This window comes from Rhinoraja longicauda, chromosome 29 (assembly GCF_053455715.1).
Source record: "Rhinoraja longicauda isolate Sanriku21f chromosome 29, sRhiLon1.1, whole genome shotgun sequence".
Classification (NCBI taxonomy): domain Eukaryota; kingdom Metazoa; phylum Chordata; class Chondrichthyes; order Rajiformes; family Arhynchobatidae; genus Rhinoraja; species Rhinoraja longicauda.
This window is the reverse complement of record NC_135981.1, coordinates 7,157,111-7,177,178: the sequence shown is the minus strand read 5'-3', so window position 1 is coordinate 7,177,178 and position 20,068 is coordinate 7,157,111. Positions and strand designations below refer to the sequence as shown.

Below are 20,068 nucleotides of genomic sequence, written 5' to 3'. Positions count from 1 at the left end.
GTGGACGGATGGCTGAAGGACCTATTGCCGTGCTGTATCATTCAATTCAATTCAATTTCAGATTTCACTGCTGGCGTCAGTGAAACTACTGATATATGTGAACCGACGAAGGAATGCTGACTGTGAGGGCAGGAGAGAGATCTAAAGAAAATTGAATATCTTAGCATTGTGATGGATTAAGCTGTGACATATGGGCCTAAGCGTGTGTGTTTTTGCATCACATGAATCAATATATTGAAGCATTTTTAAGCAACGGCTTAAACTGGGGCATTAAAGCAGCATTGAGAACGAATTTCATGTTTCACAGAATGCTTCAAAATCAAAATTATTTTAAATCAAACTCCACAGTGTTATGTAGGAAAATAACTGCAGATGCCGGTTCAAATTGAAGGTAGACATAAAATGCTGGAGTAACTCAGCGGGTCAGGCAGCATCTCTGGAGAGAAGGAATGGGTCACGTTTCGGGTCGAGACCCTTGTTCAGACTGATGAAGGGTCTCGACCCGAAACGTCCAGCATTTTGTGTCTACCTCTACAGTGTTATGTGTCTTTTCCCTTCTTCAGTATCAATTCTTTACTTTAGTAGAGATCCAGCACTGAAACAGGCCCTTTGGCCAATTGAGTACGCGCCGACCAGCAATCCCTGTGCACTCGCACTATCCTGGACACGAAGGGCAATTAAAAAATTTACTGAAGCCAAATAACCTACACACCTGCACGTCTTTGGAGTACGGGAATAAACCGATGCACCTGGAGAAGACCCACTTGGTCTCGGGGAGAACGTACAAACTCCGTACAGACAGCACCCGGAGTCAGGATTGAACCCGGGTCTCTGGTGCTGTAAAGCAACAACTCTACCGCTGCGCAACTATGCCGTCTCAACATTAATTAAGTTGCATCATTATACTGAACAAAATCAGTGTTTTGGTCATGTCCAATATGATAAAACTCTTGACCAAAAACGTCACCTATTCCTTTTCTCCAGAGATGCTGTCTGACCCGCTAAGTTACTCCAGCTTTTTGTCTCTATTCAAGCTAAAATTGAAATCGAATTGATCCCTGCCCTAGCAAGCCGTGTGGCAAAGAGCAGCGTCAAGGAGAAACAAAACCGTCTGCTTCGTATACAACGAAGCAAGGAATCCCGTGAGACATCCTGGATCACTGGGAAGCAGTCCTGTTAAAAATACTTTGTTTTTGTGTAGCGGAAGAGAATGGAAGTGGTGCACTGCGCTGGAATTGATGGCTTAGAGTGCAGATGTGTTTACCTTGAGTCAACCCCAGTCTGTTTGTGTTGTGCAAGTCATTAAGATCCAAACAAGCAACTGTTAATGGAGTTCTGTTCATGAACTGACAGAGATACAAAGGCTAATGTCCTCAAGTCTTTTGTAGTTCTTAACCCTTGACTTTAGGTGACAAGTTAAGTGAATATTTTAGTGCCTCGAGTGAGACTTTTTACACATTGATGACAGATCCATCTTGGACCCAACATATTTGGTTCTAAACTTTGTGCGTTTTTGTCGTGTTACAATTGAGTGATTGCAGTGAGCGACATTAAAATCCTTCGGAAATGCTGTCTTTTGAAGCTGTATCTAAGCATTCTTAATGCAATTTCCAAGTCACAACATATGAACATTATTGCAAAGTTATTTTGATTTATATTGAATGTTACTCTTGATTGCTGAGAATTGTCCAAGATCTACAATCTACATATTAAATTAGTAATTTCCTTCCCTTTGATTTTCACCTTCTTTGCCCACAGTGGCACAGCGGTAGAGTTGCTGCGTATTACTCTTGATTGCTGAGAATTGTCCAAGATCTACCATATACATACATTATTAGTCATTTTCTTCCCTTTGATTTTCACCTTCTTTGTCTACGATGGGGCGGCACAGTGGCGCAGCGGTAGAGTTGCTGCCTCACCGCGCCGGAGTCCTGGGTTCGATCCTGACCACGGGAGGATATGGAGGGAAGACAAAAGCTTGATGAGAGTGGTGGCCATTTTGGGTTGAGCTGAGGCTTTGCTCCTGTTGCTATGAATCTTTGAAATTCTAAACCACGGCCACTGTAGATACTCAGTCATTGATGTGCTCCAGACAAGGATAGAGAAGAGCTTTAGATATTGAGTGAATCGAAGCTTATGGGCATACTACAGGAAGGTGGACTCGTGGAAGATTGGCCCTGATCTCTTGAGCGGCAGGGTTGGCCCAGGGGGCCAAAACACCTACCGCTTGCTTCTGTTTATGTTCTTATGTTTTGATCAGGGAATTAGAAGGAAGAGCGCAAGGTGGAGATTCCAAAGAGTGGTTTATAATTAACTCCGTTATAAGATCTGCAATCTGTTTAAAGACGTGTTTGTACTTTAAATGGAAAATGTGGAGTAATTGGCTTTTGTACCATTCTATGCCACAGGTCAAATGTGTCACGGGCTTAAGCTGTGTATATTTAGAAACCGTTTGGCAGCTTAACCATGCTGGAGGAACAAAGCTAATGTTCCTAAGTCAATTGAAGCACTTGAAGTTTGCATTATTGGGGGCAAGACCAGGTGACCTTTCTTCTTTGCGGCTGTAACTAGACCTTTGCCAATATTTGACAGGTCTACCTGATATTACACTCAGGAGCTTGCTGAATATTTATGTATTGGTGGCTTTTCCATTGTCAGTCTTAATATAGTGCGTTGATAAGTTATAAACCAGAAGATCCTGAAGCACTGTAAATTAAGCTCCTTGGTTATTTTTATACACATCGGCTGTAGGCTGCTAAACCAATTAAGGCAAAGTGACCTTTGTTTGCCGGTTGGTATTGGCCAGCCTAGCCAGTAGTGCTAAACATGTTTATTCTTCAGGCCCATGTCTATAGTCAACTGTGATTATAAGATTAGTTTAGAGATGCAGTGCCAGAACAAGCCCTTCGGCCGACCGGGTGCTTACTGACCAGCGATTCCCGCACACTAACACTATCCTACACGCACAGGCGGGGCAATTTTCAGTTATACCAAGTCAATTAACCTACAAACATACGTTTTTGGAGTGTGGGAGAAAACCGAAGATCTCGGTGAAAACCCATGCAGGTCATTGGGAGAACGTACAAACTCCATACAGACTGCGCCCGTAGTCAGGATCGAACCCTGGTCTCCGGCGCTGCAAGGCAGTAGCTCTACGGCTGCGCCACCGTGCCGCCCTAATGTTTAGACTTGATTGCGTTAGTTTTGCCGGTTCCATTGCTCTCGCCTGGGCTAAAGTTGCTCTCGCCTGCAATGGCAGTAAGGGAAAAGCTAATAGGACAAGTCTTGTAAAAACGATCACCTGTCAAATGATTGACCTTGATGTGAAGGTGAGAAGTCCAACTCCACATCTGAAGCTGACAAGGAAACAAAAATGTCCTGAAAAGATAAATATAGTAACAGCCCCAGGTAAACTTGAACGCACTTGGAAGTTGCTTCCTGCTTATGAGCGAGGTTGCCAGGGCAACTGGAAACGCACTAGCTGGCTGAATGGAGACACCGGGAACTGCAGATGCAGGAATCTTGAGTAAAAGCTCAAAGTGCTGGAGGAACTCAGTCGGTCAGACAGCATCTGGGGTGGGAATGGACGGGCAATGTTTAGGGTCAGGTTTAGATAGATTCTTGATAAGAAAGAGGCTGAAAGGTTGCTGGTGGTGGGATAAGGTGGAATTGAGTTTTAAATCAGTTCAGCTGCATTCCTATTAATTAGCAGAGGAGTTCTGAGAGGCTGTGGACTACTTTCTATGTTCAAGAGCAATAGGTACAAACATCACTCGCGTTTTCAGTCTGTCCATTTAGTGAGCTTGGACAGTCACATCAAGCTTATTCCCTGTCCTCGCTTCAATTAGTAACTCATTATAATGCCAAAGCTTAAGGTTTGATTTTGGGGTTCAGCGAAACCAAAATTTACCAAAGCAGGTTCTCCCTTTAGACTTTATAGACACAGCACGGACACAGGCCCTTCGGCCCACCGAGTCCTCATCGACCAGCGATCACCCCGTACACTAACGCTATCCTGCGCACTAGGGACAAGTTACAATTTTTACCGAAGTCAATTAACCTACAGATCTTTTGAGTGTGGGAGGAAACCGGAGCACCCGGAGAAAACCCACACGGTCACGGGGAGAAGGTGCAAACTCCATACAGACAGCACCTGAGGGTAGGATCAAACCCAGGTGTCTGGCGCTGTAAAGCAGCAACTCTATCGTGCGGCCCCTTATTATCATTGACTAATAGTCATTCAATATTCTCTATTAATCACCAGTGCATAAGATTCCTATATTGAATGTAACAGATAGTTGCATATACATCTATATTATGAGACCGAGTGAAACAAAGAACTTGGGGAGGGGAAATATCTTCAACGTTGTTCCAAGCATTTGCAGCAACCACATTGTGCAGTGACTGATCTTAAATAACTACCTTCTGACTAAAATATGGGAAACACAATGTTTGCACTTTGTGGATATTTCATGCTGAAACAGATGTTCTAGCTAAAATGAATCGTCCATAAAGCTTGCAACCTGGCAGCTCACGGCAGCAATACACGGCCTCACTTCATTGCTTTGTGTTAGGCCAGTACCGAAGACTGTGAATCCAATCTGAGCTCTATGGCTTTAGTTTTTATACACAGGGAGATTACTTTGGGAAATAACTTCTGCACGGCTATTCGAGAAGATTATAGGGGCCGGGGGTTGTTGACCTTCATCAGAAATGCTGTGCAAGAAGTAGCACCACACAGAATAAATTTTTTATTTCTCTATATATGCCAACATTTTTGATTCAGACTGCTAGGCATTTGGCAGTTCCTGCTAAAAGACCTGCAGGTTTTCCATCTCTGTGAAGCCATCATCCAGATTTCTCTGCCACGTTTCCCCTGATGGTAAAATCATTGCACAAAGTGTCGCAGAGCCGAATGTGTCAGCCCTGGCTTACTGGCAGCAAGCTTACCTCTCGAACATGTAACAAAGAAAAGCTGTGTCGGAGAGGGGAAAGGAGCAGTCAAAACATAATAGTGGCGTGCAGGAAGGAACCACATATGCTGGTTTAAACCGAAGATAGACACAAAAAGCTGGAGTAAATCAGCGGGTCAGACAGCACCTCTGGAGAAAAGGAATTGGGGCGAGACCCTTCTTCATACTCCAGACATAACAGCAGCACTAGCCTATTCCTAAGGTCATCCCGGGCTTCCCCCCTCTCTAAGACAATCCCTCCTCCACCCTTCCTGCAATTTAACAAGCCTTTTCTGCTTCCTTCCCAGTTCTGGCGAGGTGTCTTTGACCTGAAACATCAGCTCTGTTTCCCTTCCCACAGATACCTCCTGACCCACTGAGAAGCAGCCTTTTCTGTTTCTACTCTAGGTTTTCTGTTTATACTTCTAGATTGTACTCTAGCATCTGCAGTTTTTTTAAATTTAATTTTCACTGAATTTGGACTCCTGGTTGAATCTGGGTTGATCCCCTGCATGATCGCAACACTGGAGTGAGGGAGATGCCGGGGCCATGAGGCTCCAGATTGCGGTAGTGTTCCTTTCTCCTGACTCCATTGGTCGACAACACCTCATGACTGCCCAGTTTGGAGCTGCCCAATCTGTTCCACCATTTACGTGATTGTGGTGCTTCAGGGCATGGCGTTGTGAAGACGGGACTTCATGTCCACCATCACAGTGCCGTGGTCATTCCTCTCAATGTTATCGAGGCCAGATGCATCTATCAAAGGTAGACGGACAAGGCCAAGGGCATCATCCCTTGTTTTTTTCACAAAATGCTGGAGTAACTCAGCAGGTCAGGCAGCATCTCAGGAGAGAAGGAATGGGTGACGTTTCGGGTCGAGACCCTGAAGGGTCTCGACCCGAAACATCACCCATTCCTTCTCTCCTTAGATGCTGCCTGACCTGCTGAGTTATTCCAGCATTTTGTGAAATAAATACCTTCGATTTGTACCAGCATCTGCGGTTATTTTCTTACACTATCCCTTGTTTTAGTTCACTGACTACCGGTTACAGAACCAATTTAGAAGATATTGCTAGGTTTAATTGTGGTAATTTCGCTTGTGCACACAAATGGACACAAACGGACATGCATCAAAAAGGTATACAGCTGATGCGTGCGCATGCACACACACACACACACACTGCAGATGCTGGTATATAAATAAAGAAACAAAGTGCTGGAGTAACTCAGCAGGTCAGTCAGAACATGGATAGGCGACGTCTCAGGTTGGAACCCTCTTCAAATTAGTTGTAGCAGGAATGAGAAAGTTTGAAGAGATGTGGGGACGGGACAAAGAAGGGTCCCGATCTGAAACGTTGCCCAACCATGTTCTCCAGAGACGTTGAGCTACTCCAACATTTTGTGTCAATAGCCTGAGAGATTTGAATTAACTAATAGATTTGAGTTAATTAATCTCACCCAAGAAAGCAGCAAGATGGTACGGTTCGTAAAAGCTCTCCAGGGCTTGGATAAACTGGCTGAGGTAGTCATAGCAGGAGCAGATTTAAGCCATTGTACCTATCGAGTCTACTCCGCCATTCAATCATGAATGATCTATCTTACCCCCTTCAGCCCCTTTCTTCCTGCCTTCTCCCCAAAACCCCTGACACCCTCACTAATCAAGAATAATCTGTCAATTTCCGCCTTAAAAATACCCAAAGACTTTGCCTCCATAGCCATCTATGGCAATGAATTCCACAGATTCACCACCCTCCGACTAAAGAAATTTCTCCTCATCTCCTTTCTAAAGGTACGTCCTTTTATTCTGTGTCTGTCCTCTGGTCCTAGACTGTCCCACGAGTGGAAACATCCTGTCCACAAGCATTCTATCCAGGCCTTTCACTATTCGGTTTTGACTTGATGTCCACCAGCAGTGCGAGAAAGCCTGGGTTTGGAGGTTCATATAGTGATAGAGTGATACAGTGTGGAAACAGGCCCGTCGGCTCAACTTGCCCACACCGGCCAACATGTCCCAGCCACACTAGTCCCACCTGCCAGCATTTGATCCATATCCCTCTAAACCTGTCCTATCCATGTACCTGTCTGACTGCTTCATAAATGTTGGGATAATCCCTGCCTCAACAACCTCCTCTGGCAGCTTGTTCCATACGTCCACCACCATTTGTGTGAAATAGGTAACCTTAAATTCCTATAAAATCTTTCCCCCTTAACTTTAAACCTATGTCCTCTAGTCCTCGATTCACCTACTCTGGGCAAGAGACTCTGTGCATCTACCCGATCTATTCCTCTCAAGATTATGTTCGGGAGAACGGGACCAATTTTGACTGCAATAGCATCTGCTGTCAATTAGCTTATTGGAAACTCACTCCACAAACTTAAGGCAACATTTTACCACTGTAACCTGTGGAAATTTATCATGGGAAAATGTTTGTGGTTTTGGAGCAGGTTGGAGAGTAAAAAGGATAACACCACCTGCATCATAAAATTATATTGCAATTGATGGGAGGCAGCAGATGTTGTTTTGAACCGTCAGTTTGAAAACTCCCTGAAGATTGGCAATGTATCTGAAAAGTATGCTGCAGTTTAGGGGAGATTTGACAGTGAGCTGTTTAAACCATCTATAATGGGCTGCCCAGTTGAAAATTTAACAATCTTGGCAACATCTAATATCTGTCTAGATGTCTGAACAGAGGGCCTGAGCTATCGGGAGAGGTTGAACAGGCAAGGACTTATTCCTTGGAGCACAGGAGGAATGTGGGCGATCTTACAGAGGTGTACAAAATCATGAGAAGAATAGATCGGGTAGGCGCACAGAGTCTCTTGCCCAGAGTAGGGGAATCGCGAAGCAGAGGACATAGGTTTCAGGTGAGGGGGGAATGATTCAATAGGAACCCACGGGGTCACTTTTTCACGCATTGGGTGGTGGGTGCATGGAACGAGCTGCTGGATGAGGTAGTTAAAGCAGGTACGGTCGCAATGTTTAAGAAACATTTAAACAGGTACATGGATTAGAGGGATATGGGCCAAACGCAGGCAGGTGGAACAAGTGTAGATGGGACATGTTGACCGATGTGGGCTAGTTCGGCCGACAAGCTGTAAGACTCCATGACCATGTCGACTTTGGATTTTGATAGGGGCAGGGGAGTTGAAGGGAAGTTATTTGCTGCAGAAAAATATTTTCTTAAATGGGAATTAATTTGGATCAAGTGTGTAATGGTCAGAAGCTTGATGTTTACATACACGGATGAATTGGGAATGTAAGTCATCGGTAACCATGTTCAGTACATTTTTTAAAGGAAATACTGAGTACCATCCACAGTCAGCTGTCTAACAGATTTACAAGGATCCGGTCTTATTGACAGTCCACTAAATTGGGCGGTTAGAACTGCCTGCAATGAGATCAGCATACTTGGGAAGTGGAGGCAGGAATGCCACAGGCATTGGAGCCAATTTTCCGAGTTCATGTTGCTGGTTGGAGTTATTGGCAGCCAGTGACACACATTGGGTAGGGTGACCACAACTGCCAAGTATCTGCAGCCCGCTGGCAAAGAATGCTGGCCACACAGGCTCTGCGAATCAGTCTCATTGTCTCAGGTTCATGCCACTGGTTGTAGAATAGAAAGATAGTCTTACAGCGTGGAAAATACATAGGTGACGTTTTGGGTTGGGTCTGAAGAAGGGTCCCAACCCAAATCGTCACCTATCCATTTTCTCCAGAGATGCTGAGTTACTCCAGCCTTTTCTGTCTACCTCCACATGAATCATTGTTCTGACTATCTTTTTTAGTTGAACCATTGGAGGAAATCTTGTCTTGCACAATGGATATTTATTGTTGTCTGGCGTTTTATTTTGGAATGCCTGCAGTCAAGACCAGTAGCATATTTTTCTCTTTCTGTGTTTATGTGCAGGGTTTTTTCCGAAGAAGTATCCAAAAGAACATGGTCTACACCTGCCACAGAGATAAGAACTGCATCATCAACAAAGTCACCCGCAATCGATGTCAGTATTGCCGGCTGCAGAAGTGCCTGGAAGTTGGCATGTCCAAGGAATGTAAGTCTCAATGCTTCATCTGACCTAATGCATATCACGACCGCAAGCTTTCCTTTGATCATTTGTTTCTGCTATCGTACCAAGGAGGTGGAGTGCAGAGTGAACTAACAGGACTTGCAATTCTCAGATGCCTACCAAGCTGTGGGCATTTCGTGAAGTGTACCATCATGCTTTTTCCCCAAGTTTTCTATGGAGCTTTCTCTAAGAAGTGAAAAGAGATCACATTCAGACTTACTAAATTCTGACAGGGATTGACAGATTGGATGTGAGGAAGATGGCTTAGCGGGAGAGCTACTGCCTGACAGTGCCAGAGACCCGGGTTCAATCCTGGCCACGGGTGCTGTCCATGCGGAGTTTGTACGTTCTCCCGCCTGACTTTTCTCCGAGATCTACGGTTTCCTTCCAAACTCCAAAGGCGTACAGGTTTGTAGGTTAATTGGCTTGGTCTAAATGTAAAACATTGTCCCGAGTGTGAGTCGGGTTGTGTTAATGTGCGGGGATCACTGGTTGATGCAGACCAGATGAGCCGAAGGGTCTGTTTCCGCGCTGTATCTCCAGACTAAACAAAAACTAAGATGAGGAATCTTGAACCATAGTGTGAAAAGTGCAGGGTTTCCACCCAAAAGATTGACCATTCCTTTCCTCCCACCGCAGATGCTGCCCGACCTGCTGAGTTCTTCCAGCAGATTATTTGTTGCGCCAGATTCCAGCATCTGCAACCTCATGTGTCATCAATATTGTACCTGTTACAAATTCCATCATCACCCCACCAGAGTCAAACTATCACTTGTCGTATTTGAATTTGACCTGAATTTTCAATCCATCAGTTCCCCACAGATTCCACTGCTCACTCACATACTAGGGGCTGTTTGCAGCGGCTAATTAACCTACCATCCCACGAATCTCTGGGTTGCGGAAGAAAGCTTGCGTGTTCACATGTTGTTCAGTTTAGTTTAGGTTAGAGATACAACACGGAAACAGGCCCTTCGGCCCACCAAGTCCGGGCCGACCAGCGATCCTCGCACATTAACATAACCCGACACACACTAGGCACAATGTTTTACATTTAGACCAAGCCAATTAACTGACAAACCTGTACGTCTTTGGAGTGTGGGAGGAAAGCGAAGCATCCAGGGAAAACCCATGCAGTCACAGGGAGAACGTACAAACTCCGTACAGACGTCACCCGTAGTCAGGATCGAACCCGGGTCTCCGACGCTGTAAGGCAGCAACTCTACCGCTGCGCCACCATGTAGAATCCGCACTGGAGGTTTAGACTGAACTCAGGTCAGCGGAGCTGTGAGACAGCAGCTCTATTCGCTGAACCAGAACGGCCATGTTAAAGTTGAAGTCATGAAGCTAATTGTGATGGGAATTTATTCTTATTATGATCCGTAAAGATCTTATCAGGAGACCAGAATGCTCCATCCTCAGCAATGCTAGAATTCCCAATGTCCGCCCACAGCCATTCCTGCTTGGTAGAACACTAATTTGTGACAGGTTGCAACATGTTGCTGAGTGAAATCCTAATAGTCTTGGGCATTTTGAAAGGCAGCTTCCAGACAGATTCTTGCTTAACTGAAGCATGACGGAAATTAAATGAGTTTGGCCTAAAGAAGCCTAAAATGATCTTGTTCATGTTGAGCTTTCCTCACAAGTACTGAGCATCTGTCAGAATGTAAAGAAGCCAATTTGTCAGCTTCATCCATCATAAGTTATTTAAATTTTCTTGGAAGAGGCCAATTTGTGTAACAGGCTGATAATTTACAGTATGAAATCTGTGATGTGTCCACGTTCTGATTATACTGAAAATCAGCATGTTCACAAAATCAAATTCCTAAAATGGATCACAAGCCTTGAAAAGTCATCATTTGTTTTCTATGGACTGCCATATTATAAATACAATGGATTTATTTATGTGTTATATTAGATATATAGGGAGGCACGGTAGCGCAGCGGTAGAGTTGCTGCTTTACAGCGAATGCAGCGCCGGTGACTCAGGTTCGATCCTGACTACGGGTGCTGCACTGTAAGGAGTTTGTACGTTCTCCCCGTGACCTGCGTGGGTTTTCTCCGAGATCTTCGGTTTTCTCCCACACTCCAAAGACGTACAAGTATGTAGGTTAATTGGCTGGGTAAATGTAAAAAAAATTGTCCCTGTGTAGGATAGTGTTAATGTACGGGGATCGCTGGGCGGCACGGACTTGGTGGGCCGAAAAGGCCTGTTTCCGGCTGTATATATATATGATATGATATGATATGATATGATATGATATATTTGCACATAATTTATTACAACAAATAGCATTTTAAAAATATTTTGATATTCAAGAGCATGGGAATGTCCCACTGAGTCCACTCTGGCCATCCTTCACCCATTCACACTGGTTTGATGTCACCTAATTTTTCTATTCACTCCCTGCACACTGGAGGCAATTTACAGAGGCCAATTAACCTACAAATTTGCCGTCTTTGGGATGTGGGAAATAATTGGAGCACTGGAACGTTTTAATATATATCTGGCAGATGTGGAAGATGTTATATAGGTTGGAGCTCTTTCTCTCTGAACTCAAGTTCTGTAGCCTGGTGTGGGTGCAGATCCAAGGCGTTTTCAGGCTTTGCATTAGAGACCCTGCAAATTAGCTGGTTTTGGCAGATCACGATTTAAATGGCGGAGTAGGCTTGATGGGCCGAATGGCCTAATTCTGCTCCTATAACTTATGAACATGATATTTTAATGGGAATTCACCCTTTCTGCATCGTTCGGTGTCCCAATTCTCCCAATTTCTCTATTCTTGATCTAATAATTCTTGATCTCTATTCTTGATCTGATTGATGATTAGCTAATTAATTTATTGCATCGTATGGAAGTCGCATTCCCAATCTCGTTGTACCCCTGTACAATGACAATAAAGATATATTGTATTGTATAACGATGGTGGGGAAAACTGCATGGATGGGGGGGGGGTTGGGTAACCTGAAATTGGAGAGCTCAATGTTCATGCCATTGGGTTATAGGCTACCCAAGGTGCTCTTCTAGTTTGCATGTGGCCTCACTCTGGCAGTGGAGGAGGCAAGGACACAAAGATCGTTGTGGGAAAGGGAATTTAAATTGCAAGCAGCCGGGAGCTCCATTTCGACATCGTACAAATGTCCGGTGAAACAGTCGTCTAGTTTACGCTTGGCCTTGTCGATGTGGAGGATTAAGAGCACCGAATGCAATAGATGAGGTTGGAGGAGGGGCATAGAACCAATGTTCTTACCTGACATGGGTTGAGAAGGTGTAAGTAAACCTTGCTCGGTTATATTTCGAAGATAGACACCAAATGCTGGAGTAACTCAGCAGGACAGGCAGCGTCTCTGGAGAGGAGGAATGGGTGACGTTTCAGGTCGAGGCCCTTCTTCGGACTGAAGTCTTTGGTGTAAACCAGCATCTGCAGTTCCTTCCTACATGCTGGTTATATTTCAATGTTTTCAAAGGCACTGCCAGCATCATTTACATCGAATCTATCTTCTCGCACCACTTTAATAAAAGGTCTTCTCTATCTCTGATGTCCAGATTGGGTTTACATGTAGTTTGTGCTGAATTAATCTGATCTGAAGCCAGGTGGTGTGGGTGTGATTGTCATCTTTGGCATTCCTGAGTTAAGGAGGAGAAGAAAAATCAACAATTGTCCCTTCTCCTGACCCCTACCTACCCTGGAACGTTGTAGGAATGCGTGTAAATAAATGGTTTACTTCTGATTGATGCCTGAAATGTTTGAAACCTGATGCGTGAAGGGATATTTTGGACAAGTACCCACGTTTGACACGGGAGAATTGAAATGATTGTGCAGAGAATTATTATAAATCATGTTACGATGTATTTTAGCATTCTGGCTGACATGTTTTCTGCTGCGGTGTTTATATGGGTGGACGGTGTGGTGTAGATTTCTTAGTTCTTGAATGATTTTGGAGTTGGGTGTCTGAACTGATAGCGTTGAGAGGTTTTGCCCTCCATGCTGGCCCAGCTTCTGACTGCTCGTGATTAGCAAGGAGAAGGAGAATGGTTCCTTTCACAAAAGTTGGTGCTGTTGGGAACAAACACGTTTCTGTTTCTCTACCTCCTGCCTTGCTCCAGGCAGGTCAGAGAGCACTTGGATGTCAAACCAGATGGCTAGTTGGAGGCTCTGTTACTGTGCCCTCCATAATGTTTGGGACAAAGACCCATCATTTATTTATTTGCCTCTGTACTCCACAATTTGAGATTTGTAATAGAAAAAAAACACATGTGGTTAAAGCGCACATTGTCAGATTTTATTAAAGGGTATTTTTTATACATTTTGGTTTCACCATGTAGAAATTACAGCTGTGTTTATACATATTTCAGGGCACCATAATATTTGGGACACATGGCTTCACAGGTGTTTGTAATTGCTCAGGTGTGTTTAATTGCCTCCTTAATGCAGGTATAAGAGAGCTCACTGCACCTAGTCTTTCCTCCAGTCTTTCCATCACCTTTGGAAACTTATTGCTGTTTATCAACATGAGGACCAAAGTTGTGCCAAAGAAAGTTAAATAAGCCATTATGAGACTGAGAAACAAGAATAAAATTGTTAGAGATATCAGCCAAACCTTAGGCTTACCAAAATCAACTGTTTGGAACATCATTAAGAAGAAAGAGAGCACTGATGAGCTTACTAATCACAAAGGGACTGGCAGGCCAAGGAAGACCGCCACAGCTGATGACAGAATAATTCTCTCTATAATAAAGAAAAATCCCCAAACACCTGTCTAACACTCATCAGGTGTGGATTTGTCAATGACCACTGTCTGGAGAAGACTTCATGAACAAAAATACAGAGGCTACACTGCAACATGCAACCCTCTGGTTAGCCGCAAAAATAGGATGGCCAGGTTACAGTTTGCCAAGAAGTACTAAAAGAGCAACCACAGTTCTGGAAAAGGGTCTTGTGGACAGATGAGATGAAGATTAACTTATATCAGAGTGATGGCAAGAGCAAAGTATGGAGGAGAGAAGGAACTGCCCAAGATCCATACCACATCATCTGTGAAACATGGCCTGGGCATGTCGGGCTGATGTAGGTACTGGCTCACTTATCTTCATTGATGATACAACTGCTGATGGTAGTAGCTTAATGAATTCTGAAGTGTACAGACACATCCTATCTGCTCAAGTTCAAACAAATGCCTCAAACCTCATTGGCCGGCGGTTCATTCTACAGCAAGACTATGATCCCAAACATACTGCTAAAGCAACAAAGGAGTTTTTCAAAGCTGAAAAATGGTCAATTCTTGAGTGACCAAGTCAGTCACCCGATCTGAACCCAATTGAGCATGCCTTTTATATGCTGAAGAGGAAACTGAAGGGGACTAACCCCCAAAACAAGCATAAGCTAAAGATGGCTGCAATACAGGCTGAGCAGAGCATCAGCAGAGAAGACACCCAGCAACTGGTGATGTCCATGAATCGCAGACTTCAAGCAGTCTTTGCATGCAAAGGACATGCAACAAAATACTAAACAGGACTACTTTCATTTACATGAAATTGCTGTGTCCCAAACATTATGGTGCCCTGAAATGGGGGGACTATGTATAAACACAGCTGTAATTTCTACATGGAAACCAAAATGTACAAAAATACCCTTTATTAAAATCTGACAATGTGCACTTTAACCACATGTGATTTTTTTCTATTACAAATCTCAAATTGTGGCGTACAGAGGCAAATAAATAAATGATGGGTCTTTGTCCCAAACATTATGGAGGGCAATGCAGGTAGCAGCAGCTCACATCGCCAAGCAGTGGGCACTGCAAAGAACACACACACAACTGAGCTTCCTTAACACAGCTAAAAGAATTAAGCTGTGAACCTGTTCATGCAGTCACACAGTTTGTTCTTGTGACAGACACACTATCACCCTTTTAACTGGGATGGATCCTAAATGTCGGAGATTATGTATATTAGGTTTCTGGGACACTGGCGGGGGGTAACAGTGCTGGCCATTCATTCGATTCCCACTTGCCCAGAGACTTTCCGGGGGCTGTTGTGTGGCACGGTGGCACAGCGGTAGACCTGCTGCCTCGCAGCGCCAGAGACCCAAGTTCGATCCTGACTACGGGTGCTGTCTATGCAGAGTTTGTACGTTCTCTGTGACAGTGTGGTTTTTCCTCGCACTTTCCAAAGGCGTGCATGATTGTAGGTCTCATTAACAAAATCATCTTTGTGCTGCTCTGCTCTTAATATATTTCCCATCACGTTAAACGGTTCATTTCTCACCCAGCATCATTGACCATTGCTGACATGTTTGTGTCTCAGCTGGGAATGTCTGACAGTAAGTAGGTGGTGCGCCCTGAGAATGCCAAAGCAAATACCTGCTGCGGACACGAGTATTTCCAAGACAAAACGTAGACAGCTATTTGGGGGCAATGGACATGATTGAACAGGGTTGTGTCTGATGCTGGTGGACATGGAATGTTGAAGGAACAGGATGTTTGAGTTGCTTGAGTTGAGGTGAGCAATCACTATCTACAATTTCAATAAGTGGTGTGAATTTAGCGTTATTCTGCATAAAGTGAGCTATGTTTATGCTCTCCTTTGAAGTTAGCTGGTTTATTATACTGGAGAGAAAGCTAGCTTTATTTAGTTGATGGCAAGACCCTTAACTGCGTTTACGTGCAAAGGGATTATGGAATCCACACTCATTGCTCAACTAAAGGTGTCAGAGGTTGTGTTGGAGAAAAACGGCAGATGCTGGTTAAAATCTCAGGTAGACATAAAATGCTGGAGTAACTCAGCGGGTCAGGCAGCATCTCTGGAGAGAAGGAATGGGTGGAGTTTCGGGTCGAGACCCTTCTTCAGACCGAAGGAGGGTCTCGACCCGAAACGTCACCCATTCCTTCTCTCCCGAGATGTTGCCTGACCCGCTGAGTTACTCCAGCATTTTGTGTCTACCTTGAGGGGAGACTTGATAGAAGTGTATAAAATTATGAGAGGCTAGGGTAGACGGTTAGAACTTTTTTCCCATAGTGGAAATGCCCAATATAGAGGGCATAGCTATGAGGTGAGAGAGGGAAAGTTTCATGTTTAAAGTTAAAAGTTTGGGTCTGGTAAAGCTGGTGGGAATTTCCCCTTGCCCATCCCAATCCCAAACATCCCTGCATTTTAATGAGTTTTTTGAGGTGCAGAGCAATTTCTAAGTTTAAAACAAGAATGACAAGAACTGAAAATTAGCTCACAAACCATCACAAATCAAGGAATGCAGATTAAAGCAGCAACAGACCCAAAATCCTTGAAGTTAACAAATATACCATTGAGCACTTGAGTTAAGATTCATTACAAACAGAATGGTGGGGCCTATGAGCTTGATGTAAATGTCCATTTAACAGACAGAGCTCATCTTATTTTGATGTTAATTGAACTAATGCCACAATGAGAGTTTATATATTTTTTATAAATTAAAAAATGTAACTCTTTATTTTTGTCCTGTATATATGAAGTATCTTGGGGATACCTACTCCAATCTGGTCAGACTGTGATTATTTCCATTGCCAATGAAAACAAAGGCTCTACATAGAAATGGGGAGCAAGCTCAAAGAAAATTAAAATGGAAGGAATAAATAACCTGAATGGAAATGTAAACTATGTTAAAGACAGTAATAAGAAAAAGAGTTGACAGAGGAAAGCAGCTTACCCTCGCAAGAGTAATTGATATATTATTTTAAAACATTATTATCATTATTTTAAAATCTCTGCACCTCTCTAGCTTTTCAGCAGCATTGTGAATAGTGATTGAAATTTCTGTGCGATCTATAAAATTAGATTTTTTTACAAATGGCAGTGGACAGTAAAACAAAATGTTTATTCAGTGGCAATGCTTAAAATATAGTTCAAGGATTTCTGCTTCTGACTGGTAGCCACGCGCGCTGGGAGCACATACCAGGAACTCGGGTGCAAAGGTCAGTACTCCCGAAGAGATTTTCCGTCCATTAATTTTAACGGACAGAAAATCCTGCAAGGCATGTTGACCTCCGCCTCTGAATTCCCATTGTGCCCCCTCACCGTGAGATTTACCCTCGAGGACTGCCACCCCAAAAAGCCCATTTACAATACGTACATTTATCAAGACGTCATATGACAAACCAGAACGACAATGCTATCCCTGTGATGCCCAAACATAATCTCAAGCAATTTTACAGTCATTTTGGTTGCTTTTCCCGTAAAGATCATTTTCAAGTCAGCTGTTAAAATTAAAATAAAATAAGAAGTACGTTCCGCAGTGGGTCAGTGGGGAGACTTGTATTATTCATCATCGAGGAGTGATCAGCAACTCTCATGACCTCCATTTTATAAGATGGCAAATGTGCCTGGATGCACTGTGAATTTGGGGTAATTAGGGGTTGTCTCCATTTCTGGGGGGGATCATTTATCACATATATCACTCGCTCGTGTGGGGAGTTAATAAACGTCCCGGTATTTAACATGGTTTTGTGGCATGTTAATCATTTAAAAGGTCCTCAGCGCTGATGGTGCCACGATTGCCTGTGCTTCCTTTCCTCCATCTTCAATAAATAAACTTCATCCTCAGAAAATAAATATTTTGAAATGTATTCCATTCCGTAAAGCAACAAAAACCTTTCACTGCATCTCAGGACAAGTGACCTTAACTTAATGCCGAATGACGAATCGTAGAGCCATACGGCACAGAATCAGGCCTTTTGGCCCAACTTGTTCATGCTGACCCATCTGTGCCTAGAGACATACAACATGTAAACAGGCCCTTCGGCCCAACTTGTCCATGCCAATCAAGATGCTCCATCAATGCATAGTCATACAGCGTGGAAACAAGCCCTATGGCTTGCTCTTGAGGGCGTGCAGCGTAGGTTTACTAGGTTAATTCCCGGAATGGCGGGACTGTCATATGTTGAAAGATTGGAGCGACTAGGCTTGTATACACTGGAATTTAGAAGGATGAGAGGAGATCTTATCGAAACGTATAAGATTATTAAGGGATTGGACACGTTAGAGGCAGGAAACATGTTCCCAATGTTGGGGGAGTCCAGAACAAGGGGCCACAGTTTAAGAATAAGGGGTAGGCCATTTAGAACTGAGATGAGGCCTCCTCCTGCACCTATTGTCTATTGTCCCACTGATTTTGGTATGAAGCAAAACAGGCTGCTTTTCTTCTAGAGGGTTAATGCATGAGCTGTAACTCATTCATGCTCACATATGCACATAATTGCTTTTGTATCCAGCTTCAGGTACAAGTTAGTAAGCTCCATTCCTCTGAACAATGGAGGAGAAAGTTATTGTGGAAGTGCAGATTCTTCGGTCAATCTATTTCCTAATACCCTATTTGATCAATTGACTACATGCTTGTGACTGTCTGGCATTCAGTATGTAGCATACTCAAAAACCTTGTGTTTTTTTCTTGTCAGTACCAAAATATTTGGAATATCTTCAGAGTTAAATCCGAGCGGCAGACTTGGTGACGCAAGGATGGAACCGAGGGAACTCTGTGACAAACTTGGTCGTTTAATCGTGAAGCCAGACTTATGCGCAATAATTGCTGGAACCTGGAACTAAGGAGAAAAAAATTGTTCTCCTTCAGCTCTGGTAATTCTAAACTGTGTGCCCCAAACAGCAGATTGGAATTAGACTGGTAAATGGAGCATACCAGCATGTATTTCTCTTGAGTTGCACAGAGCTCAGCTGTGTAAGCCTCAATATTATCCCTTGCATACTACAGTCATAAACGCCAGCTTTGAACTTCCATCAGTTGGTTCTGGGGTTTTTTAGGCTATTCCATAATTTAATTTTTACGTTGAGAAATTCAATTTGTAGAGCGGAACAGCAAATGCTGATTTATATTGAAGACAGAGACAAAATGCTGGAGTCATTCAGCGGGTCTGGCAGCATCTCTGGAGAAAAGGAATAGGTGACATTTCGGGTCGGAAACCTTTTTCAGACTAAAGATGGGTTCCGACCTGAAACGTCACCTTTTTGTTCCTCCAGAGATGCTGCCTGACCCGCTGAGCTACTCCAGCATTTTGTGTCTTGTCTTGTCGATTCCGAGCAACTTGGCTTGGAGTGAGCTGATGCACTGTTTTGCTGGTGATAGACACAAAAAGCTGGTGGAACTCAGCGGGACTGGCAGCATCTCTGGAGAGAAGGAATGGGTGACGTTTTGGGTCGAGACCCTTCTTCAGACCTGACCCGAAACGTCACCCATTCCTTCTCTCCCGAGATGCTGCCTGACCCGCTGAGTTTTTGTGTCTATCTTCGGTTTAAACCAACATCTGCAGTTCCTTCCTGCACTTTTTGCTGGTGTCAGCCACCCAATGCAGCATATTCCTGGCTATTTGTTATCTGCCGATTTATCTTTAGCCCAGTATGTTATAGCAACAGTCTTTGTCTGGAATTTGCAAAGCAAATGCGGGCTGTGAATGAAATGGCATTTAAAGTCCAGCCAAGGCAATTCTCCTTCCAGGTGTTGTTCAGCTAAAAATGGATCGGCCCTGTTTGCTTGTGGATGAAGGCCTCAACCTGCACGACGGCCCAGAAGATCATCGGCTGCTCACTGCCCTCCCTGGAGCACCTGTTCAGCCTACGCTGCCTCAGTAGAGCAGGCAAAATAATAAAAGATCCATCCCACCCCGGCCACCGTCTGTTCATCTGCCCTCTGGTCGACGTTTCAGGTCGATCAAATCCCGAACAAACAGACTTAAGAACAGTTTTTACCCCAGGGCCATACGAGAACTGAACACTACCTTCTGCACTAGGCAACACTGTTAAAACTTTTGTACTTAATATAATTGTATTTATTTGTTTTTGCATTTATTGCATATATGTTTTTACGCACCGTCAGGATTGGCTATTTTTTAATTTCGTTGTACTCGTTGCAATGACAATAAATGAATATTATTATTATTATTATTATTATTATTATAACCTTTGTTTACCTTCAGCAGATGACGTTCATGGAACTAATTAGCCAGTCATTTGTTTGCATACAGCAAGATGACATTTTTATCTAACTAATTAGCGAGTCATTTGCAATGCAATA

The 20,068-nt window shown here is 43.7% G+C and overlaps 1 protein-coding gene across 11 annotated transcripts in view; it reads left to right on the top strand.

The window, feature by feature from the left end:
• Positions 1–20,068, top strand: part of raraa (retinoic acid receptor, alpha a) — a 524,616-nt gene that overhangs the window by 467,207 nt on the left and 37,341 nt on the right. For all 11 annotated transcript variants that reach the window (XM_078424857.1, XM_078424854.1, XM_078424855.1 and 8 more), the window contains one exon: positions 8,861–9,002. In XM_078424857.1, the coding sequence (XP_078280983.1) occupies positions 8,861–9,002 (142 nt within the window). The remainder of the gene's footprint in view (positions 1–8,860; positions 9,003–20,068) is intronic.